The sequence below is a fragment of the Dipodomys ordii genome, unplaced genomic scaffold (assembly GCF_000151885.1).
Source record: "Dipodomys ordii isolate 6190 unplaced genomic scaffold, Dord_2.0 Scaffold15, whole genome shotgun sequence".
NCBI lineage: Eukaryota > Metazoa > Chordata > Mammalia > Rodentia > Heteromyidae > Dipodomys > Dipodomys ordii.
In genome coordinates this window covers 3342685-3367824 of record NW_012267231.1, presented here as the reverse complement: position 1 = coordinate 3367824, position 25140 = coordinate 3342685, and the positions used below count along the sequence as shown (strand labels likewise).

Below are 25140 nucleotides of genomic sequence, written 5' to 3'. Positions count from 1 at the left end.
CATTTACAAGGAAAAAATCTAAGGGTTATAAAATTTGAGTCACATTCAGAAGGTCAAATACCGAGTGGGTGGTGAAGGCAGGATTTAAGCTTTTCCATTAGCTCTTTCTGCCTCAGAAAGAACATTTGAAAAAAAAAAAAAAGAATCCGTAGTTTGCATCTGACTGTGGTTAAGGGGGTTAAAAGAAATCATCCTCTCCAAAGGGGGGGTGGGCAATGAGAGAGAGAGAGAGAGAGAGGGAGGGAGGGAGGCAGGGAGGGAGGGAGGAAGGGGGGGAGAGAGAGAGAGAGAAAGAGCGAAAGAGAGCGAGCAAGTCTAACCAAAGGCCTTTCCCTTCGACAGTTCAGCGTTGCTTATGTGAAAATGAATAGCATGAAACCATACACACCTTTCCATGAGCAGAAATATTCCTGGAGCCCCGGTATTGATTTCAAACATATTTCAAATAGATGTATGGAAAGTGAGAAAGGACAAGGAGGTGAAAAGGATGTGAGGGATCAGTGATTGGGGGGGCCACGCGGGCGGGGCGGGGTGGGAGGGGAGCAAAGGCCGCACTGTAATGGGAGCCCTGGTCCCTTCTGGGCGCCGGCTGTGTTCATGGGACCCACATCGGATACACCTCCATTGCTGTTTCATCCAGGATGGCCTTGGCTCTGCTCTTTCCATTGGGCCAGTTGGCTACGGACACCACATGGCAAGCTTCCCAACCAAGTTTTTATTTTTAATGGAACTGAATATTCTCAAATATGGATTCCATTAGAGGCATGGCCTGGACAAAGAGATCAGAGCGTTGCCTGTGGAACCAGGCAGCTAATTGGCCAGGGAGGGTAATTTACGCCGGTTCCCATCAGCTCTCTCTCTCTCTCTCTCTGTCTGTTACATTTCACAGTTGGAAACTTGCCACGAAGCCAGAGAGAGCTTCTTGACTTAAGTCTCAGCTGGAGAGTTCAGGTTAAGAAACAGAATCAAGTAGCTCCTTCCTCCTCCTCCTCCTCTTCCTCCTTCCCCTTCCTCTTCCTCTTTTCCTCCTCCTCTGCCTCTTCCCTCCCCTCTTCCTCCTAAGACTCCCTCCCCCTTCTTCTTCTCCTCTTTTTCTTTCCTCCTGACCTCAGCTTTGGGGAGTAGAATGTCAAAGGGAATTTGTACCTTTCAAGACGTGCAGCAGGATTGGACTTAACCCAAACCTGCCGGCCTGGACACTGCTCCAATGGGAGGCTCCGCTAGCCGCCGCAGACGCAGGATGAGCGCTAGACGTATTATTATTGGTCGTGTGTTATTGCTCAGCCTCCAGATGGAAAGGAAGCAAACCGACCTCCCTCCGCTTCTATCTTCCCGTCCATGAACGGCCTTCCCGATGGTCTGAGCCTCGGGTGCGTCCCGCTGTGTCCGTGTCCCGGATTGAGTGCCTCCTGGCCTCTTCCAAGGGTTCGAGTCTTTGGTCTAGCATCGTTTCTGTCCTGCCATCACACCTGCTCCGTTGGCTAACTTGTACCTAACTTGTACCTCTGTGCGGCCAAACAAACAGCTGACTCTCACTTCCTCCCATTCCTAAGACCCAGGCGCTCAGATCTCTTCCCCCAGTGAACTCCAGAAAAAGAGGGCTTGGATACCTGTCGTTGATGAGAGGAAAAACTAAAATCAAACCCTTTGAATGACCGCTGCACGGCAACACAGCAGCTGCTTCAGAGCGATATCGTGGTGCCGCTTGTTGAGTGTGATACAGGTAACTGCTGTACCATCCTCGCCGGGCTTCTCGCCCGGGTGAGACAGTGGCTCAAGTGACGTTAGGACAGACTTATCTGAGAGTCCCCTCGATCCGCAGAGACAGAGAGAAATCACAGCACGTGAACGCCGCCTCGGGTACGCAGAGTCCAGAAAACCCACATTCACCAGATCCCGGGATCGCAGGAGCCGCTGGCTTGAATCACACCCCTCGCCTTCCCAATTCCCACCAGCTTCGCTCACGTTTTCCTCCTTGGTCTTTTTACATTTTTTTTTTTTAAAGTCAACATTAATGGCAACATTCCAGTGTTTTTCGTCAGATGGGAAAAAAAAAATAAGAATCAGAATCGATGGGCTGATTTTTTTAATGTTTATATTTTTTATTGTAAAGATACTCTACAGAGGGGTCCCAGGTACACAAGTAAGGTAATGAGTACGTTTCCTATCGAGCATTGTTACCCCCTCCTTCGGTCGACGGGCTGGTTTTTATGAAAACGTCTGGTTTGCCTCCCGACACCGAAGGGCTATAAAAGAGTCACCCTCAGAGCCTGTCATCCATGAATTCATGCATGCTAGGGTGGTATGGTTCATGGTATCGTCCGCCTGTGTGCTATCGCCGTAAACAAAATAGAAACACGCGTGGAACACTCTGGATGCCGGTTACACGCTCACAATGGCACCATCCGCAGGCTCGGTGTGTTTTTATGTTCACTCTCCCGCCGTTCAATGGACTCACCTTGTTTTCCTCCTCACAGCTGGCGTACAGACACTCGTTCTCAACGACGCACGCAGGGCACACCTTACCACCTCATCAACCCTTGCCTGTCACCAGCCTTCAGCCCCGGCGCCCACCAGACAGGCCACTTCTAATTAGAAAGCCGTGTGGCATTTGTCTTCATGAATGTGTTCCTCAAGCTGCAATTTGGTGGCCAACGTGCTGTCCCCACAGGCGGGCCCCGGAGAAGAAATACATTGTGCGCCGCGTTCCTTTTCACACATCAAGGTTTCATCTCTGCGGGAGCAATTAATTTTCCCTGTTTAACGTGACAGAGAAAAGCCCTTATCTTTGCTTTTCATTCTGAGAGCTCGCGGCCGGCCGTCTGGGAGCACAGACATGTTGATCTTTCTCATCTCCCTGCAGGGACAGATGAGTTGATTTCTGAACAGAATCCTTTGGTGTTCTAGGAAGGAATTCAGAATCAGCTTAGTTACCATTGAGATAGTAAAGGTGATAATATTTTTTAATACTCTCAGTGTGTGTGTGTGTGTGTGTGTGTGTGTGTGTGTGTTGGTTCTGAGGTTTGAAATCAGGGCCTGAACAGTGTTCCTGAGCTTCTTGGCTCAGGGTTGGTGCTCTATCACTTGAACCACAGCTCTACTTCTGGCTTTTTTTTGTGTGTGGTTAACTGGAGATGAGTCTCACGGGCTTTCCTGTCCTAGCTGACCTTGAACCATGATTCTCAGAGAAGCTAGGATTACAGGCGTGAGCCACTGGTACCCAGCTTAGAAAGAAGGCTACATTTTTTAGGGATACCCCAGCCTGTGCTATTTTAATGACAGCATCTCCAATAGACTAAGACACTTTCTCTGTGATGGTATTTTTTTTTGGGGGGGAGGGACTTCACTCCATGTGGGATGAACTACAGAGAGAGAGAGAGAGACATTAATTTGCACCCTTGATGTCCTGGGGTTAACCTCTTTGGGATGGAAGTCTGAAAAAAAAACAAGTAAAGCAATCCATATCTTAGGGGTTGTTTTAATGACACAGGTATATGTATAATTACAGGCACAGCTGGATGAACTAATCCTTTCTTTTACTACTGGCCTACTCTTCCTAACACCACTTCGTTCATTTTTTCTTTAGTTGTATGGAGGAGTGGCCATTCAGCAAAGTAGTCTGTGAACACAATGACTCTTGGTCTATGTTTGTCCTTTCTTTCCTCATTTCTAATCTAGCCTCTGCTTTGAAAAAGAGAGGATGTTTTTAATAAAGCACTAATTGTTAGCCACCCACGGGGTTAAAAATACTACCTTGAAAGTGTGTGCCGGCGTGAAGACCGGTCGCCAAGTGTTCTGACTCCTTCCTGAACTCTCTCTTTCTCATAAGGAAACAGTCCAATCGCTGTTCATTAACTCAGAGCAGAGATGTCATCACGGGCTTAGAGGAGATTAAAATCAGAAGAGGGAGAGAGAGAAAGAGAGAGGGAGAGAGAGAGAGTGTGTGTGTAAAAAAGGAAAACACGCATCTTGCTTTTTCTTGTTTTTTTTTTCAATGACCCCCGTCGAAAGGAAATAGACCACCATCTCTTGTCACTCTAAATGCTAAGAATCATCTAATAGCAATAAAAGGGTGAGCTCTATCGTAACCCCCCTTCCCACCCCCCAACCACACACACAGTGCTCAGAGCATCCGCTTCGTCAAACCCTGACACCGTCACCCCACACAGGATCTGGGTGCCACACGTGTGCCCGCTCCTTGGGACCAGCCCAGAGGCAAATCAGCAGCCCCGTCCTCCACGGGCCCTCCACAGATCTGGGTGGTGTCTGGTTTTTGTCTTGTGGCTCCATGTCCAAAGGCTGGAGGACAGACAAGGGATCCGAAAGGAGACCTCAGAGGGGCTGACGATGGCGGACGATGAGGCTGTAGGGAAGGCTCTCACCTCCCTCCTGCGGAGACTGGACTCCTTCCTCGTGGCTCAGTCCTCCGCCATCCCGCGTGTGTGCGGGGGCTGGTGTATGTAGGTCCGTGTGCACACATGGGGGGGGTGGGAGAGCACAAACACTCACTGCAGGAGTTAGGACCCTCCGCCCCATCTCCACATCCCAGCTCCAGTGCCCACTGAACTCATGGTCTGGTTTACCGGGAGGAGGGAGGGAGGGAGGGAGGGAGGCCGGAGCATTCCTCCAGGCACACCACGCCCGGCCCCCAGCCCGACTCCTGGAAGGCCCTGGTGGAGGAGGTGGGCCTCGGGCTGAGGGGGGGCGAGGGGCTGGCGGTGTGCGTGGCAGACCCCCCCCCTTCCTGAACAGCTTTGCCATATTCCATTTCCCAATGTCGAGCAGCCTGGGTCTCGTCCCGTTTCCTTTGTCAGTCTGTTTGTGTTCTAGCCGAAAGGCTAGATATGATATGAGATATAGAATAAATGACGGAAATGTGAAGAATATATGTGTGTGCATGTGTGCATGTGTGTGTGCATATATATGTGTGTATATTTCCATAATGCTGCTGGCAGAGCCCTGGCCTCATGGAACACTGTCAGTCTCTGTTACTGACCGCCTGAGAATCCTCCTGACGGTTCTCGGTTGATTTCTCACCCCGCGTAGCCTCTGGGTTATCCGTTATTTCTGTCTGGAAGTAATCCAGGGACCTACTTCACGTCTCGCCCCTAACCCCGGCTTCAGGGCTGCAGGTTTGCTCCCTTGCATCAAGGAAGAGTGAGAAAGCACCCACCGGCCCCACCCCGCGCCTCTCATGCTCTGTCCGTCCGTCCGTCGGTCCGTCCTCCTCACCTGGCCCAGGCTTCCTCAGGAGACCGCATTGTACAACCCCTGAAACCCACAACCTTCCCCCCCTCCCCACCCCTACAGGGTTTGGCCAGTCGCCCTGACATGGCTCACAAGTCTGCTTGTGTTCCATGACAAAGATTTAGGAGGAAAGCGCAACACACCCCATTTCCTCCTCCTTCCTCAGAACGGAAAAGCAGAGCCTACTTCCATGATGCCTGAGATGATCGGTGTGGAAGGAGGGAAGGTTTATGTCGGTGCGCCGTTGCTTGGCCCTGTGCTGCTGGAGTGCATGGTACAGAGGAGGCTTTGCTCCTCATGTTAGTCGGGAAGCAGAAAGAGAGATGGGGGGAGGGAGAGAGGAAGAGGGAGGGAAGGAGGGAGGGAAGGGAGGGAGGGAGGGAGGGAGGAACGGGCTAGGATCCTACACAGCTCACTGGCTGCTCAGTGACCTTTGGACGCATCGCCTACCTTTATGACCTTTTGTCTTAGGAAAGTGAGCTGTCTTAATAGTGGCCAACCCATAACCCAGTGAGATGTGTAGAAGACATGAGTCCTAAAGGGTTAAGGCCTAAGAGTTAAGTTAGTGACTGCTGTAGGAAGTGGAACCTACCTTATGCTCCTGCATGAATGCAGGACCAGCGCTTTGGGGGTCAGCCTTATGGCGGACCTTGGCGGAACCCTCTCTCTTTGATTTCTCCTCTCTCTCCTTTCTCTCCTCTTTTCTCATCTCTTTTCTCTCCCCTCCCCTCCCCTCCCCTCCTCTCCCCTCCTCCTCTCTCTCCTCCTATCTCTCCTCTCTTCTCTCTCCCATCTCTCCTCTCTCCTCTCCTTTCCTCTCTTCTTCTCTCCCTCAATCTCTCCTCCCTCCAGTCTCTCCCATCTCTCTCCTCTTCTTTCCTCTCTCTCCCACATTGCCTCTCTCCCCTCTCTCTGAGAGGATGGAGGGTCCTTTTGAGCAGTTTTTAACTTCATGAACCTCATGGGCATCTCCCCCACGTTTTCTTTGTGCGCATCTACTGTGAAAGTGTTGCTGGATTTCCCTCACACATGGATGTTTGTATGGAGAGGACATTTTTAAGCACATTTCCCAAACTGGAGTGAACACTGCCGGAGATGTGGATCCCTTAATGAATTGAGTCAAGCCGTTGAGAGCGTGTGTGTACGTGCTTTATTTGTTAGTATGCTTCACTTCATTTTATGAGAAAATATTGGTATTGCGGTAAGTTTTTAAATAACATGTAATTACATCCTCATTAATAGATGTCAAATATCATTTAATACATCGCTCCAATTAATTATGTCTTAAAATTAAACATCTAATTCCAAACAAGTTATATTTAAGTAATCATGTCAAATGCTAACGGAAGAGTGCGTGGAAGCATCTTGCCGATAAGCAGACAATGGAATGACCTGCAGGATGAAGCCGGCCTTCCCTCTCTCGGTGACCAGCCTCTGGGTTCCAGCCCCCTCCTCCCCGCCTCCTTGTCCCACGCGGCCAGAGTCTGCCATGGTACCGGGTCTCGGAGCCCGCTCTTCTTTGTCCTGCTTGCCCTTTCCTCTCATCGCAACCAAAGGCCTCTCCTGTTCTCCTTGGGGGCATCTCTCCCCTCCTCCTCCTTGGAGCCACTGAGTTCCACCGCCCATCTCCCAGAATGCACTGCTTGCTCCGCGGCCACAGAGACCATTCTATGAATAACCCCGAGGCTGACCACTGACCCCGACCTCTGAGCCCTCCCCTCTGGGTTCTCTTGCTCTCTTAGCCAGCCTTTGCTCCGAGCAGCACGTGGTAGATGGACACATTCCCCCTTCTGTACCTTCTCTCTTTCCTTTCTTTCTCCCTTTTGATTTTTTATTGTTGTAAATTAATGGTCTATTTACCTAAATAGACCAAAGAAGATTTGTCAGCATGTGATAAGTGTTTGTGGAATGGATGGATGATAAAGTAAATTAGGAGCTCTGAAGTGTCTTAGTGAGGATAGGCACACAGGAGTAATAAATCAGAGCCAGAATACTTAGATGTTAAAATACAAAGTTTCAAAAAAAAAAAAACATGCTCGTGTTAGGGATGGCGTTGATCAAGATGGATGTGTTGTCAAGGTCACCCAACAGGTGGAATTGTAGCCTTTTAGTGCAACTGCTTAATTTAAAGAAAACCAAAACAGAAAATTGCAGAATAGAGAAAAAAACAGGTATGTACATGGCTGGTACGTGGCTCACGTAATAGGAGTGCCGGGATTCAACCCTTGTACTGTAAAAAATACAGTAAGATAAAATGTACTACAAAGTGACACCAGTGAGTTAAATGAGATAATTTAAGGGTAACTACTAAATGCCTATCAGTAAGTTCTCAAAGACAGTAGATTTGTTACTGTTATATTGTTCCATTAGTAAATGAAAAAAAAAAAAGCCAGCTACCTAATAGGGCATATGCTACAAAAACAAGCTAAAACACCTATTTCCCAATATTATTTTTCATTTGAATTAAGCCTTTGAAATGAACTATAAGATATCACAATTTAGTTTTCAATTAAGAGGAAAATAACTCTGTAAGTACACACATCTGTGTGGCAATTTATCATAGTTCTCATAATGGAGAATCATGGTTTTTATTAAGTGATATTAATTTACTTCTTCCTTCTGCCAAGTTGCTGTGACATATTATTTTGCATCATGTTAAACATACAATAATATAGTGCACGGTGTCTTTTATTGTGTTTATAGTACATTTTCTCAGCTTTTCCTACAGTGATATTTATTTCCTGAAACCCTGTGACAAGCCTTCTTAGACGTCTCTCTGACAAGATGCTTGCCTTTTCTTGCATGCCCGCCTGCCTTTAATCCTCGGAGACTATTTCCTGCTGCTTTCAACATTTTGGCATGCAAATAAAGCCCACGTTATCATCTAAAATTATGCCACCCCTATTTTCTACTAGGCCAGTTAAAGCTGCGCTTTCTTCACTGTTCAAATCAGAATGTTTTCCTTGAAGGTCATCAGTCCTCTCTATAGCAAAATTGATTCTTTCTGTGAATTTCCCATTAATTAAATTACCTTAAAATTGAATGTGAGATAAATTAAAATCGGATGGCTGGGGGAACTGTCTCCCAAGGTTCTGACAGATTCCTGAACAAAGTTAAAAGATTCCTTTAAGATTCCTGAAGAAGAGGATATCTGATGGGAAGGTTAGATGTCTTGGCCGTGGGGTTTATGCTCTCTTCCAGTATCACAGATTGATTATTCATCTGCTTAGCATGAAGCCAACGCCTCTCTCTATGTCAGATAATATCTCATTAGCATGTCACACCTCATTTCACCTGTCCATTGGTTTCTCCCAGTTTTATATCTGGAATTACCTCCTTCGCCGCTGTGCCTGACGATCATGTAGCCTGATTATCAGGAAAACGGCGCAGGAAAGAGCAAATCATGTGTAGATAAAAGTGAAGACCTAGGATGTATGATGTATGAAGACATCCACCCCAGCTGTGGGTTCCAATCCTGCATCAGTGGTTGGAGATTGCCAGCCTGGCTCTATGTGCTGAGACCAAGTGCCATTTGGTTTTGTTCCTATAGCCGAGATCAAAATTCATTGCTCTGTAAACTCCTCGGAATCCCCCAGTGTTTGAGAAAGCAAGGAGATTTGATTTTGTTCTTACAAGAAAAAGGCCTGTGTAAAGAATTCTTTTAGTCTGTAACAATAGCAACACTAAATCCTTTTATCTGAAACCTGAGAGTCTGATAGAAACATAGTTTGGAAGACAGTTCCCCAGATAACAAAGCTGAGTCTTTGAACAGCCATGCCAAATTCTTTTTTTTTCTTAATTCATTTAACCTCTTAAAACATTTAACCCGTCCTGTAAATTTTCATCTTCCACCCATGCGTGTCTGTTTTCTTCATCTTCAACTATCAACAGCCTGCTTCATAGTCCTTTTCTATGAAGGAGAGATGAAAAGTCCAGCATGAAATAAAATGGGGCACAGAGTAAAAAAAAAAAAAAAAACGCAGAGATCTGCTGATGGTGAACAGTGCAGATTTGAGGTAGACTTGTGAATGAAGACCGTTAGGGCCATGTGTGGAACTGCATGGGTGAAGGAGAGTAAATGTGGTCAGAATACTTCACCCGCACATGTGGGCCTGGGCGGAGCTGGCAGAATGAAAACCCTTTGTGCAGCCCAACCAGTTGATGCTAACAGGTACCAAGAGATAAAATTGTCAGTTCATTTTAAGCTTTAGCAAATCATCTTAGGGGGCAAAAAAAAAAAAGGCCCATCATAGCACTTGTCATTTTTGAAGAGTTGAAAAAGTTTCAGAAGGAATTCTCCCAAAGAACCTCACCCCTTCAATGTCTGTGTGCTCGCGGAGTAGAGAGCCGTCCCTGACCCCTGACCCCTTCCCTAGGAGTAGGGGGCAGAGCGTGGCTGTAGTGAGTTGTTTCCTGGTCTTCCTTTTCTCTCTCCTCTCTCTATCTCTCTCCCTTCTTGTCCCCCTTTCTCCTTTCCCTCTTCTTCTGTCTCTCTCCTCCCCTCTTCCCTCCTCCAGTAGCTCTGTAGCCAGTGGCCCAGCCTCCAAACACCCAGCCTCGGGGCGCATCCCAGACCCAAACCTCAGCCCTGGCTCTTTGGGTTGTTACTTTTCAATGACTCCCTTCATTTGAACCGTACATCTTAGTTACACAGATGAGCACCTTCTTCTTCGGTGCTCTCATCCTCACACAATTGCTTACGGCCGGTTCAGACTTCTGCCAGAGTCCAGCCTTCTCGCTCACGTTGCTCTCACGGAGTGGAGACCTGCTTAAGCATCTCGTCCGGCTTCATGTGGCCGTGTTCTCATGGGTTGGGGGGAGGTGATTCTGAACATGGGAAGACGGCCTGAGTCAAGCCCCTCGGAATCGTTAGGTCACAGAGCCCTTGGAGCCCTCTTGCTCAGGTAGGACTGTTGTCCCCCCCAGGGTGACATCTTTCCAGTTACACTACCACGGCATGGGCCAGCTTACAAATCATGTTACCAAGGATTAGATGTCTCCCAGGGAATGGCGACATTTAAGAAGCTCTTTATACAACAGAAGACTTTCAAAACTTTCTAGTAGAGGTAGGATGAGTTGAGAAAGAAAGAGATGGGGTGGGGAGGAAGGGAGGGAAGAACAGAGGGAGGGAGGAAGGAAGGAAGGAAGAAAGAAAAAGAAGGGAGGAAGGAAGAATGGAAGGAAGGAAAAGAGGGTAAGGAGGGAAGAAAGAAGGGATGAAGGAAGAATGGAAGGATGAGAGGGAGGGAAGGAAAGAGGAAAGGAAAGGGGAAAATAAGGAAGGAGGGAAGGAATGAAGGAAGAAAAGGGAAGGAAAAAGGAAAGAAGGGAGGAAGGAAAGGATGCTCTGGATAAAGGGATCTCCACCCACAGGCACGGATTCATGACGATGTGCATAAATCCACTCAAGCTTTAATTTGCCCTGGAAGGACAGGGGGGATGTAATGGAGAAGAGGAGGTTAGGGTTACCGCCCCGCGCTGGTCCTCCTGCCTCTCCATGCCAAGATCGGGAGGGGCGCCGATCTGGGAGATTGAGTTTTGGAAATGTTGGATCACTTTTATTTGAGCCCGAGGAGATGAATCGCTTCGGTTCGTGGCACCAGCAGCGGGGAGAGAACCCAGGGCAGGCGCTGCCTCGGGTCTCTGGGTCCAGCCTCTCAGTTGCACCATCGAACAACCCAGCTCCACAGCACCCACCAGGCCCCAGGCAGTGGCCGCACAGCCCGGCTGGGCCACCCCGGGAGAGGCTGACCAGGGGGAAAGTGCTTACTCGGCAGACTAGAGCTCTTCCCACAACAGAACAAACAAAATCAGGTCCTACTAATCTCATGTCAGATACACAGGGGGGAAAAATCAGTCTTGTATACATTTGAATGATATCGTTGGTACTAAAAGCTCAGAGCCTTTGTTCTCCATTACTCCGGTCGGCTGGAATTCTACCTAAGGTAGAATTGGTCGATGGCGCCATGTTGGGGGTAGAGGATCATAATCACATGGGAGGAGACAGAATTTTCTAGAGACAGAGATAGAGAGATGGTGATTTCCCCCAAGCCGTGCACTTCTGTGGGGCTGCCCACTTCCTATGAGTTCTCTGACTGTAGCCGTGACCTCTAGCCGCTGTGACACCCGCATTGCTCATTTCCTTTGCATTCCCGGCACTATCATTTGCCTGTCTGTTATGAGCCACCGTGAGTCAAAGCTGTTAATCCTGACATAAAATAATGTCAGGAAAGGACCGGTATAGAGGAATTAAAGGGCAGGGCAGAGTGCCGTCCTCCGAGGATCATTTGTGTCAGGACGTGTCATTTCGGTAACCGGGACGCTTCACAGTGGCCCTCAGATCCAATCCAGAGTCAGCAAAGAAATGCAGAGATTAATTCTGGTGTACCGCGGATGCAAAACCCATGTCCACTTTTTTAAAATTTGTTGGTGATGCGTCTTGAACTCTAGGCCTGGGCACTGTCCCTCAGCTCTTCAGCTCAAGGTGAGCGCTCTACCACTTGAGCCTCAGCGCCACTTCTGGTTTTCTGGGGGTTCACTAGAGATAAGAGTCTCATGGACTTTTCCTGCCCAGGCTGGCTTTGAACCATGCTATGTTCCACTTTAAAAAAAAAAAAGCCACAATTTCTTTCCCAGTGATTGAGAAACCACTCCCAGCCTCCGCTAGGGCCTGGTGGGTCCCTGCATATTGCATAGTTGATATTCTGTAACCGAGTTTATTTCTTTGTGGTTTTGAGGCATATAAGAAAGCAAAGGGCCCCCTCCCCCTAGAAAACTGGAGGGCCGGCCGACAGCACTTAGCAGAGAAAGTGAGACCACAAATTAAACAAAGATCTTAAGTGGCTGCAACAGATGCGTTCTTCTTTCCAGCTGCTCTTGGTTTCCTTTCAAATAAGGAGAGAATTCTCTCGTGCAAGCTTCTTGGAGGAGATCAGGAGTTCTGCAGGCGCGTAGATGAGTGAGACGCGGCCACGTTGAGATCCGCCCTTGCTCCTGTGTGATACTTTGCGTGACCCGGTGGAACGTCCCATGCTTTCCGTAGCTCGTGGAGCCGGCTACCTTCATTTGCTCCTCTTCTGTGGAAGCTTCTCAGCCCTTACCCAAAGATATCCCCATAGAATGTCTGTGGAATCATTCAGGATGAAAGCCCTCAGAAGTGGAACTGTTGGGTGACAGAGTGCCACCCTCGAGTAGGAAAAGCAGCAAACCACGCCATGAGGAGGGGTATAATATTAGTGTATATGGCTCGATCATGATCATCACTCCCTTCTCAAGTGGCCAGCTGGCTTGCTCGCTGGTGCGGTCTTTGCTCGAGTGACGTCAGAACACCAGGGCCTCGGCCAAGATTCCTAGATGGCCGAGATTCGTTCCCCCACCTCTGCCCCTTCGCTACAAAGTACAGCCAGCCGTGCCCACCATACCCCATCCCTGACACTGAGGGAAATTCCAGACGAGAGCTGAAGAGACAGCAGGGTAGCTCGGCTCAACCCGGCTTCGTCAGCCCCCTTAGAGGAGGGATTTTGTGAGCAGCGCCGGGGTTGTCTCTGCCCGCAGCCCGCTTGGGTCAGACCATCTTTCACGTCTGCCAGGAGACGGTGGGAGGGAAACTCGGGCAGACCAAACGAGGAGGCTCAGGAGGTTCCATGAAACACTGCTCACATCGCCAGGCTCTCTCCACCCTCTCTTTCCTCTCCCATTCTCTGCTTCTGTTCTGACGAACGGTTCGGACCCCAGTTCCCCTGATCCCCCGTCACATAGCTAGGGGATAAGAAAGGGGCAGGGACATGTGTTTCCAGGCCTTTCCGTGAGAGAAACGACAATGGGTTTTTACCAGACCTCTAGATCACATGACCAGGACCCAAAACATGGCAGTCTGGGCTGCACGATCGGGACATCCAGGCTTTCCTCCGGCAAGGTAAACTTTGCACATGAATATGCAGTGATTGGGTCATAAGGGGTGGGGAATGCTTGGTTTGCTTTGATTACCGTACACCTTCTCTGCCCCATGGGGGGGGGGAACGACACCTAAACCTCTCAGATCTCTAGAAGCAGCCCCGATCTTAACTATCCCGTAGACTTGTTTGTGGGTTTGTATTTTGAATGAAGCAAAAAATGAGTATGAAGGGCTGGGCGCCGAGCAGGTGCCTCCGAGATGTTTACCTGTGGTCCGTTTGCTCCCCAGTGTATTCTACCTCTCTCTGTTTATAGGAAGGGCGCTAACAACCACCACCACAGAAAGACGTCATCGAGATAATAAAGTCTGTCTTTTTCCCTCAAAAGTGTTGAATCTGTGGCAGACTCTGTGTCGGCGTTGAGGAAACTGAGGAGCGCAAAGCCCCCGGGGAACCATGCTAATTGTTCTGGGTGATGACGGCTAGAGGCTCACAGTCGAGTGACTGGAGTCTTTAGGTGTTTACGAGCTGTCTAATGGGCTTCCGAGACACAGGAGATGGGGCCCCGGCGTTCATTCCCACACTTCTGCTCCTAAGAAATACTAGCAAATTCAGGGTCGAGGAGCAATGGCATGAAGTGGACCAATGTGTCCAAATTGTCCCCTATATCCCCAAACTCAGCCGCCGCCACCCCCCGAGGGAGATCACAGTGGTTCTTTTCTAGCCCCTCCCCAAAGGCTGGTATGCCCTTCCAACAAGCATTTCACCAACGGGCATCCCTTGGGGATCCGGCTTTTCAAATGGGAGATGGGTGACAGGCAGGAGGTTGGGTAAGTGCTAGTGTCTGGAATTTTAAAAGTGTGTTCCTCTGGCTTCTCTATAGGGTAGCTGCCTCTCAAGCTCTGGAAAGCACCCAAGTCTCAGCATTTAAAGAGAAAACAAGCGTTAAAAAAAATCCACAAAGCTGCATGTTTTAAGCAGCATCAACATCAAGGGCTGCCACAGGCCGCGTCAGATCCACCCTGGTAGCATGCAGAATCATTTTGCACTATAGAAAAGCTGTCTTCTTCTTCTTCTTCTTTTTTCCCTTCCAACCAAGAAAACAAACAAAATGGGTGGGGAAAGAAAGCAGAACTAATTAAGATCGTCATATCTCAATAAATATGCAAATGAAAAAATCAAAACAGAGAAATTTCTATTTATCACATCATAAAGTTGCAAATTGCGGGACAGGCTAAATGAAAAATGGTCTCACTGGAAGCCTGGGTTTTGCAGCTGCGTTGGTAGGTTCAAGGATGAAGATGATGGACTTGGCAGCATCGGATCACTGGCAGTTGTTTTTTTACTCCAAAGGCTGTAGGGAGGAATGGGGGATAAAGATTCAGCTGAGTGAGCATGTGTGATGTTTCCTTTATTATTCTTATCATCCTTACGTAGTTGTACAAAGGAGTTTCAACTCAACCTGTCAACATCAACTTTTACGGATTCCAAAATGTTCTTTTAATGGATTCTCTTGAGTTTCCTGGCTCTATCATCATCGCATCAACAAATAGTAGTATTCATTTTCTCTTTACATGCTTAAATATCTTGGTTTTATTTTTCCTTCACAAATGTTATTGAATGTAATGTCCAGAAGAAAATGATCATTGATGGGAGTGTTCTTGACATCAGAATCTTGGTATTGACTTTCAACCCAAGGCGCGCGATATTTACGATGATTGCATTACAAATGATGACGGCCATTGGGATTTTGATTAAATGACATGTCTGATTTAATTGCAGACATTTAACAACTTCACAAGATTGGATTGATATGGTGACTGATGCTTTCCATCATCTTGGGGGGGGGGCGGGGGAGATGTCTAAGTCCTCGATTATTATCATTTGTTTCCCTCTTGAGTGCAGTCATCTTGGGTGAGGAAGTCCTCTTGCTCTTCTTCCTTTATTTCACAGGACATAATTCTGGCCAGTTATTTCTTTCCCTCAAGCCCCCTCACGCGGGTCTTCTCAAGTTTCAGACACGTTTATGAAACGGTCCTCTAGCTGCATGCCAGAAGGTTAAGTGCATAATCTTAACAACACGGGAGGCTGACATCTGGAAAATAGTGATGGGAGGCCAGCCCTTGTAGAAAAGCTTGTGAAACACCCCCTCCCCCCCCCCGCTCCAAAATAAGGAACCAAAGACTGGAGTAGTGGCATGGCTCAAGTGGTAGAGTAACAACCAAACAAGTGCCAGACCTTGAGTTCAAACCCCAGTACCACCAACAAAACAAAAAAAAGTGATACAAAACCAAGAGCATTCTTGCAATCACATTGACTCCATGATTCTAGTTACCCCTAAGCTCTGATAGCTGCTCCTTGACTCTCTGTCTCCAGAGTTATTCCATCTAAGAAATGGTGAACAAAATCAGTTACCGTACATGATCCTATGAGACGTGCTTTCTCTCGCTGAACAGGATGCCCTTAAGGTCCGTGTTGTTACAAATGTCTGTAACTCTCTTGTTTTTATGGTTGATATTCTATGGTTTGCCTCTACTGTCATGTTTTTTTTTTTAACTGTCCACCTACTTTAGGATACTGAGATTGTTTCTAGGATTGAGTTATTACAAATAAAACCGCAATGAATAGTCAAGTGCAGATTTATAAGTGGGTAGTAATATTTTGCCATAGTCTTAATTTGCATTTTAATCTGCATTTTAATGGCTATATTGATGTGTGTCTTTCTGTGGGCTTATTGTCCACCCACATGCCTTCTGCAGGAAAAAAAATGTGTCTTCCTGTCACTTGTGTATTTTGCAAATAGATGATTTGTGTCACTTTGAGAGTTCTTTACAAATTCTAGATATGAGTCCTTTATCAAATATGTGCTTTGAAAATATTTTCTCTCCTTTCCTGCATCTTTCACAAAGTCAGAATTAAAGTTTTTAATCTTATGGATTCCTATATATTAGATACTTTTTGTAATTTCTGTGAAATATTTGTCTGCTTCAAGATTTCATTGGTTTTATATAAACATCTTATTTTTCTAAAACTTTTCTGGGCTTATGTTTTACAACTCAACTCATCATCTGTCTTGGCTTAATTTCATATGAAGTCTGAGGTTTAGGTAAAGGTTAATTTTCCTTTTCTGTGTTATTGATATTGAACTGCCCCCCCCATACTTTTGATTTAAGGCAATCTTTTCCTGCTTTGAATTTCGTGCACATTTTTTAATCAAAAAAAACAGCTGACTTTATTTTTGTGTTCTTGTCTGTCTATTGGTCTGCATGGCTGTCAAATTATCTTTATTACTGTTGACGTTTGCATCTTGGAATTGAAGAGAGTGATTTTCTGGCTACTTTAGTCTCATTTTTCAATATTTTAAAGCTATTTCTAGGACTTTTCCTTCCCATAGAAATTTGACTCATCTTGCCAAGATCAACGAAACCCCTTTGAGATTCTGATAAGGATCAGGTTAGATTTGAAAATCAATTTTGGGGCAATTACCAGCAGTACCAGCCTCCATCTTCTAGGCTAGCTATATTTCAACATTTGTTTAGAGCTCAGTTGATTTCTGTGATTTTTTTTTTTAGTTTGTATCATGTAAGCCTGGTATATATACTGCTATATTCTTAACCAAGTACTTCATTTTTTTTTACTATATATGTTTAGCAACTTGAGTTCATTTTTTTTATTATTAAGTAGGTGTACAAAGGAGTTATCATTTAACAAAGCAGTCTACAACTGATTTTTAAATGTTGATCTGGTAACCTATAAACTCCCTGGCCTCAGAGTTCTAGGTCTATTTGTTTTTTTTTTTTTTTTTTTAATCGTGCGGCACTTGGAGGAAAGCCAGGACCTTATTAGGGCGAGGCTGCCCCTTCTCACTGTGGATTCCTGGAAAGTCAGCCCTGTAGAAAAGTCCTCTACCCGTTATCTGTATTGTATTAGCCAGCCACAGAAAGCGAAAGCCACCCCAAGTTCCTGAATTTGGAAACAATGCCATAAAAGTTGCATTTGGAGAAATTGTTTGCAGTGCCAATTTGAATGTGGCGACCCGTAACTCAGGTGTGAACCATCAGACTTAAATGGGAGTTTTCTTTCCACACCATTTCCTACTGTCTCTTTAGTTTCCATAGCAGAGCAATGGAATTCACATAGTTCTAATTGCCTGTATTCTGTAATTGACCGCAAGACATCGTCCCTGCGTTCTCCCAGTGGATATTCACCTGACCTCTTGGAGACACTGTTAATGGCCATTCGGGAAGATTCAGTGTGTGTGTATGTCTTTTTTGCCCCAAAGTCCCACAGCAGCTAGTATTTAAAGTCAGACTCTTGACTATGCCCCAGACAACCAACTCTGCCCCTAGCATGGTGGCAGGTGAGGGAGTCTCTGATGCTCAGAGTTCTTGCTGACATCAGATTATGTTGTAGCTGGGCTGGTCCTTCCCTTCCCTTTTATTCAATGACTTTCTTATTACCCACAAGTCAACCTGTGAAACATGATGTCCGTCCAACAGTGTGGTACTGGAAGCAGAGTTTCTATTTCTTCCCGCTTCTTCTCCGTTCCATTCAGGCAACGTTCCGTCGGACCTCCGGTTTAGGGTGCAGAGGGTTTGGGTGCCTCCAATCTGTCAGCAGACAATTAAGAACTGGCCTCTGATTCATTTCCCGAGCTAACTTGTAACGGTGTTGCTGATCACCCATTTTCGTAGTTTATGGCCAGGCAGGTGGATGAACAGCCCTGCCTGATTTATGAAGTGCTTGCCTTCTATAAATCACAGGAGTAGGAGCCCAGCATGCTGCTAATCCTAATTGGTTAAGTCCTAAGTAGGGAGTGATTAGAAAGTCCTCGGGAAAGCAGGAGTCTCATGCAAATGCAAGGGGTTTGCCACTCCGGGGAGCAAGTTCCCCTTGTGGGCGAGACGAAGTGGTCCGGTGTCTCTTTCCCACCGCCGGTCAGCCCCTGGTGGTCTCCCAGGTGTTATTAAATCAGAGGAAGGGAAAGGGGAGCGAAGAGGAAGCCCAGACACAGCAGAAACAGAAGGCCGCTTTCCCGTCCTCTCGATTCATGAGTTTCCATCTGGGTTAATTTTCTGTCTCCTGTAAGCCACTTTTCACGAGGAAGGAGGACGGGGCGCCATGGCTCACGGCGCTGCCCGCTCGACAGGATGGAGAGCGCGTGGGGCTGGGGGGGAAGGCCTGCCACCCCCTCCGTCCTGGGGGAGTCCTTAGCATTGCAGTAGCAACCCTCTAGGCTTGTTTACCGAAAGCGTCAAGTCCCCAGAACATCCTAAACGCGTAAGGCCATCCTCGTCCTCATGGGTTGGAAATCCGAATAGCTTAGAAATGCTCTTCTAGCAACGGGACAGAGGGCGCCCCCGGGTTCTCCATCCCAAGGTAATGATTGAAGACAGGCCAGAGCAAGAGCCGGGCGTCTAAGCCTGAAGACACAGACTCAAGGGAGAGCAGCCTCCTCTTTCTTGTTCCAGCTGCCGTAACTGTTCTTCTCTTTGGCTAACTTCTCTTCTCCTCCTCTCTCCTGTTTCTCCTCTTCCCTTCTCCTCTGTCCTTCCCCCCACCCCCCCGTGTCCTGTCTCCCTCCACCTCCCTCTCTCCTCCATGTCCGTCCCGTGGGAACCCGCGTCAGATGCAGCGGAGGTGGCGGCGGCCGCAGCTCCTCTCCCGAGCTCGACGACGAGCCGCCGTGCTTGGAAGAGATCGACTACAGTGGGGACGGCAGCTCGGACCAGGAGGCCAGCCTCCCCGAGCTGGACAGGCAGATTCAGGAGTGCGCCTCCCACCGGGAGTGGGGAGAGGGAGAAGAAGAAGAAGAGGAGGGGGCAGGGCAGACAAGAGCCACGCCATTGTCCTGAGGCTCCCGGCTCACCCCGCAGCTCCAGCCTCTGGGTGTGTGCAGCAGCAGCAGCATTTACACAGAGAACGCGTTGGGTACGAGAGGCAAGGAGCTGTTTCCCGCTTCCCCCCCCCCCACCTTTCCTGTAGACTGAAGCAGAGTGGTGTGCGCCTCCCCGCCACTGTTCAGAATTCTAAGTGGTTGCACCGTGTCTTCTACGACGGTGATCTCTGCATGTTCACGTGACGTGTCCCTGATACAAATAAAAGGCCTTGCCAAGACGCTGGGAGTCCTGGCCTGTCTGCATATCATGGGTGATGGATTGGACAGCTAAGCAGTTCCACGTATCCTGCTTGCGCTCCAGCGGTGGGGTATTTTTACGGGTCTGGTAGAGGTTGGACTAGACGATTCTATGGAGAAAGGATGCGGTCACTGGTCTTGACAAATGTACAAACTCCTACATGCTCACAGGCCTCCCCCTCCCCACCCTCCACCCCCCGCCCTGCTGGAAGTCTGCAAGATACCCTGGAAAATTCATTCACTCAGGAATCAGGCAGACAGGCATGGTTCACATCCTAGACCTGGCAGTTTGCTTGTTATGAAAACCTAGGCAAGTAATTAAATCTCCACAAACTCCACACTGGTTTTCCTTCCTTCTTTCTTTCTTTTTTAAACACATGCAGCGGGAAGGAACATATCTATATCACAAAGTTCTGGCGGTAGAGGAAATGGGATAATATATAAAAGCGTGCGTCTCGGCACGTGCGGTGTGCTGAGGTTGGCTGCTTTCCCTTCGCCATACGGAGCCCTCAGTGGAAGTTCTCTCACTGTTCCAGAAAGAAAAAGGAAATAAAAAAAAGGCACAGTTTCTGGAGCCCCATGATTGAGAAGTCTGGGAAGGAAGTCACCAAGGTCCATAGGAAAAGAGCCCAGAGCTGGACTAGTTGAGATCGGTGAGGAGGGAGGGAGGCCTCTCAGCAGGCGGACAGGAGTCGTGAACGATGAGACCCGCACAGGAGAGCAGAGAGGGCTGACCAGCCAAGACATGGGACACGGGTTGAAAGAGTAGATGCTGGTTTGGATGTCGTGATTGACCCTGTTAGGATTCCACGTGATGATGAGCAATGGAAATCCCTAAGTATCAGTAGTTTCTCAGACACGGGGGGTGCCCAGGTGAAGGTGATAGCTACTCACTGTCAGAGATGGGCTTCTACAGTTCTCCACCTCCTACTGTACATCTAAGATGCTCGCACACATCAGCTTCTGCATCAGCGACCCGGATAGTGGCAAGACCAACACAGAGCGGAGAACGTGTGTTCTCTGCCTTTGGGGAAGCTATGCGTCACATTTCTGAGTGAGAAATTGAGAGAGAAATGATAGAGTGAGGGAGGAGGAGGAGGAGTCCGAGGAGGAGCAGAAGAAAAGAGGAGGAGGAGGAAGAGGGAGTCATTGAGGGTGATGATGATCTAAGGCTTTAAACCGGAGACCCATGAATGAAGGAGGGTTGCTGGTACTTGTGTTGATAGTCTAGAAGTACTCGGTGATGATCCCGAGGAAATCGTCACACAGCAGTGGAGACGGAGACCTTTGGCTCACAGGATGGAGGCTCCGCTCTTACTGCCGGTGATGCCGGCTAGACTCCAACGCTGTGTTTGTCTTTGGGGCCGGCAGTGATTGTGGAGTAAAATTGGTTCATTCCTCCTTGGAAGAGAACACACGCCATGGGAGAATTACTGAATGGATCATATTTAGCTTTTACGGCAAGAATTAAAATGACTGCGACAAAAATGGGTAATTCCACGGTCAGGGATTTCCTGGGACCTTTCACGGTCCCCAGAACTTTCAGAGGCTAAACAATGATATTCATCCTCTGACCATCATAAATGATAATAATAATAATAATAATAATAATAATAGACAAAGCCTAGTTTTTTGGAATTATCCAGTTGGGATGTGTGGTGGGACCCGGGTGCTGAGGTACGGTGTGGGTCACGGCACGCCGTTGGGATGGGTTCTGCGCTGGCTGGGGTGAAGCCAGGCCGCCGCCCCGCCTGTCGCCCAGAGCAGCCAGGGTAGGGACGTTCAATGATGGAGCCCCTGCTCGGCTCACCCCATCGCCGACCCACGTGTCGAAGGCTTGCTGGCAGCCTGGCGGGAGCGCAAGCCCTTTGCCGGGACTCACAGGCAGGATTTCGGTGAAGGATGGCGTTGGAGGCACTCCCTGGGCAAACTGGACGCGCTCACTCACCGCTCCTCCGTTCTCCCAGTGGAGTGGGACCACGACCAGGACGGAGTGAAATGTGGGAGCAGACACATGGCTGTCTACCAGCAGCACGTCTGACCCTCGCCGCCCGAGCCCGTGAGCCAAGCTTCTGCGTGCAGATTGTGGGTACGTCAGGGAGGAAGATGGTGAGCCTAGGTAGGAGATGAAGAACAGGATCTACAGGCAAGCTGGTTTGTCAGACCCAAAGCAGAGGACACAGAGCACCTCTGTTCAAAGACTTCTAAAATAACAAAGCCTCAGAAGAGTCCAGGGAGAAATCCCTTGTATCTTAAGGAGGGTCGTTTTTAATTCTCAGCAAAATATATAACTGGCGTATCCAGGCTATGGATGCATCACACCTCACCTTACTTTTTTTTTTGTCGGTCATGGGGCCTGAACTCTGGGCCTGGGCGCTGTCCCTCAGCTTTTCAGCTCAAGGCCAGCGCTCTACCACTTGAGCCACAACACCACTTCGGGCTTTTTTCTGCTTATGTGGTGCTGAGGAATCAAACCCAGGGCTTCATGCATGTAAGATAAGCGCTCTACCACTGAGCCACCTTACTTTTAAAACTGGACAAGTGGACAATCCGACTGTTTGTTTTTTCTTCCGTGACCTCAAGGTCTCTGAGCTGTGCATGAGGTTCTGTGCTGACTTGCTTCCTTGTGCACCTGCCATACAACCCGAGCCCAGAGCTCTGCATGGAGTCCACAGACCCACCACTACGGGCAGATCTGACCCTTCCTTCACCTCAGTGTAACCGAGTCATGTGATTCCAACCACTCCCTTTCCCCCTTACTCTTCTCATTTGGGGTTTTACCTCCTCCTCTGACAACACCAGCCTTTGGATAATCAACCAGATGGAATTTGGAATGGAAAAGCAAAATAGTGTTTCCCAATTGCTGCTACCTACGGTCTGTCAGTGAATTCCTGTGGATGGATGGGTGAAGGCCAGGCTCCATTCACGACCCACCCCACCATGTAACTTCCTGGTCTGCTCTGCTGCTAAACTGTCACCTTCATCCTCCATCCGTCCCCCTGGTTTGCACTGCGAGTTCCCAGAAGCACCTTGAAGAAGTCTGCTGTTGGCTATGAATGTTTGGCGTGGCCCGTGAACTCTTCTCTCTCCTCCCACCAGTCTGTAATCTCTTGGAGAAGAAAGATGACTGTGCATTTCACGAGCCCTAGCACACTCACACCCCCAGAGCTGGTGGACCATCATTAAATATGCATCGCCTGATGAGAGAGAGCTTCATTTCTATGGCACATGTCTCCAGGGGAGGCCCTTCTAAGGCCTTGTTTCAGTCACCCATTAAATTGGGCTAGGAGAGGGGTAAGAAAACGCACGCCCCTGTGCCCTAGCACACGCAGTAAAGAAGCAGCCAGGAAGAAAAAGAAAAATCTCCCTCAGTCCTTGTCCGAGATGGCGCCTTGTTTTATACTTTCCCAGAAGAAACGTCTTTCTTTTTTCTTTTCTTTTTTTCCTCCAAGTGGCCTGTAGAGGTCAGAAAAGGACCTTGCTTTCCGGTCAGGGACGGTCCCCTGTCCCCATTAGCATGCTCCCGGGGGTGTGTACAATGAAGCAGGCCCCGGGCCCCCACACATAGCAACGGAAATGCATTGACTTCAATAAAAACAGAGTGTAAAACAACTTTAGATTGACTCCAGCCTCGTTTATGCTTGCACACTTGTAATTCTGCCTCGGTAGGTCCCAGTGAAAGAGGCCATTGTCCCAGGAACTGAAGCACGTCCCTTCATGGCCACCCCAGCCCGTCCGAGGCCTGCCCCTTCTGCCTCACTGAATGAGGAACAAAAAAGAATGAAAAAGAAAAAGAATCATAATTTCGTACTTCTAAAAAATAAATAAATAAAACCAGAGAGGACGCTATCGTGATGAATGGAGCTCCGACCATGTGCGGGTCTTCGTTTTTGTTTTGTTTTGATGAATGCAAGTATATTCAGCATGCAGTGGGGAGAAATAGTGCTGTGTGGACCATGCAAATGAAGCAGGCCCTCCAGGGAGGGCGGAGAGATGAAGATTTCGGTCCGTACAGGATAGATCAAGACACACGGAGTCCAAAAGTTCGAGATCGCGTTCTGGTATTTCAGTGTATGGATGCAAAGCTGAATCTTCAGCTCTCTGGACCTCGGTTTCTCCATTGGATGGCACAGGTCTGGTAGACCAGATGACAACAAAGGTCACTTGCCTAGCTCACATTCACTGGTGCCAGGGAGCCCTTGGCCCCAGCCCCAGGGCGGGCCGGGCGGGTGAAGAGGCGGCGCGAGGCTGCGCACACTGGCGCTCTGTCTGCCTGGGGCCTGGGATCCACACCCGCACAAGGCCCCATTCAGCGCCCAGAGCAGCGCTTTTTGACACCCTGCCAGCGTCCCGTAGAATAAAAGCTTCCGAAAGCAGGGCTAAAAATAAATAATAAAACCCAGTGATAACGTACACAGGAAGACTACAGGCGGAGGGTGAGAAATCGAGTCACCGAATCTTGGTGGGGGGCGGGGAGGGGGGAGGGGGGTGGGAAAGGAGAGACTCCAACTCCTTTTCATCCTTTTCATCTTCCCATCGTTGGCCTGATGGTTGACGGGACCCGTTAAAGCACTCCTGATACTGAGAATATGATGCGAGCCCTAGGAGAGGGTGCAGAAGATGGAGCAGAAGTGGGGGGGTGTCTCCCTCTCCCCTCCCCCCCCATTTCCTCTCTGCCACACAGTTGGCCCTTCCTCTTGCCGTCTCTTTGTTGGTTGTGCAGAGAATGAGCTCTTACACAGGCCCTGTCCTGTCCCCCAGCTCCCTGGGTCCGAGCCAGCTTCCACGCCTGACCTTGACTCTCAGTTTCCTCTTTGCGGAGACCCTGGATTCGAATCAGAATGACCTTCGGGTTGGCCACGTGGGGTTGGGTAGACGCAAGAAGGGCCGAGGGGAAGGGGGGGGGCTAGTAACACTGAAGCATGCGCACAGACTTGTGTTGACAGACAGCCACGGGGGGGGGGGCAGCTCTCGCTACACATCCTGGACAGGAAGTCCGGCCTCCGCAGGAGTAGATGCCAGCTTCCCTGAGGGAAGGCAGGTTGGTGGATGGGGGAGGGAGGGGGGTAGGCAAAGCAAAGCAGGGGGGTGAGGAGCTAATGCCCTGCACTGCTGTGTCCTGCCCACTAGACAAGAACAGACACTGGCTGGAAAAAAAAACAAAACTTAAAAGAGAGAGGGAAGAAGGAACTTCCAAGTCATGTTAGAGGCCCAGGTCAAGGAGAAGAACGTCTGAAAAATCCTGAGTTAGGAAAGTGTGAGATCTGATGTTGACTTTTCAGTGATTTCCCCATCCTCTGAATTCTTGGGCTAGACTAGGCCTGCTCCAGGTAGCTGGCTCTACAGCCATGTTGAGTAGCTGGAAGATGAGGTTGTTGGATCCAGACCCCCTCCCCACCTAAAAAGCGAAGGAGAGGCCCAGGGAGAGAAATCAGTCAAAGGCGGCCATCCCAGCCACAGGGAGGAGCTGCAGGCTCCAGCCCAGAGAACAGTAGTGGAAGGGGCGCCATTGCCCATCACCGTGGCCCATCCGTCCGTGAGGAGCTGTCTGACTCCTCTGTCTGGTCCTCCATCTTCCTCTCATACCAGATGAGTCTGGGCGTATGAGGAACAGGTGGGAAGGGGTAACCAGACGGGCTAGATCCTGTGCACGGATTCGAGCAAATTGGAAAGACAGTCTCCTTCACTCGTCCACATGACGCCTTGACATTGAAAGGCCTCTCCCGGGAGCCATTCCCTTCTGATCTGAACACACACCGGTTCCCCCCACCCCACCCCCTCCTCAGCCATCTTCTCAGCCAACCCGTGGCCTCCGCCATCTCCAACTTCTTTCCGGCATGTTCTCTCCTTCTCATCTTTCCATGC

The 25140-nt window shown here is 48.8% G+C and overlaps 1 protein-coding gene across 1 annotated transcript in view; it reads left to right on the top strand.

Moving 5' to 3' along the window:
* Agbl1 (ATP/GTP binding protein-like 1) overlaps nucleotides 1-19221 on the top strand; it is a 361783-nt gene extending 342562 nt beyond the window's left edge. Inside the window, exons 22-23 of the mRNA XM_013011882.1 lie at nucleotides 18769-18966; nucleotides 19125-19221. Coding sequence (XP_012867336.1) covers nucleotides 18769-18966; nucleotides 19125-19221 — 295 coding nt within the window. The remainder of the gene's footprint in view (nucleotides 1-18768; nucleotides 18967-19124) is intronic.
* Nucleotides 19222-25140: the final 5919 nt, after the last annotated feature.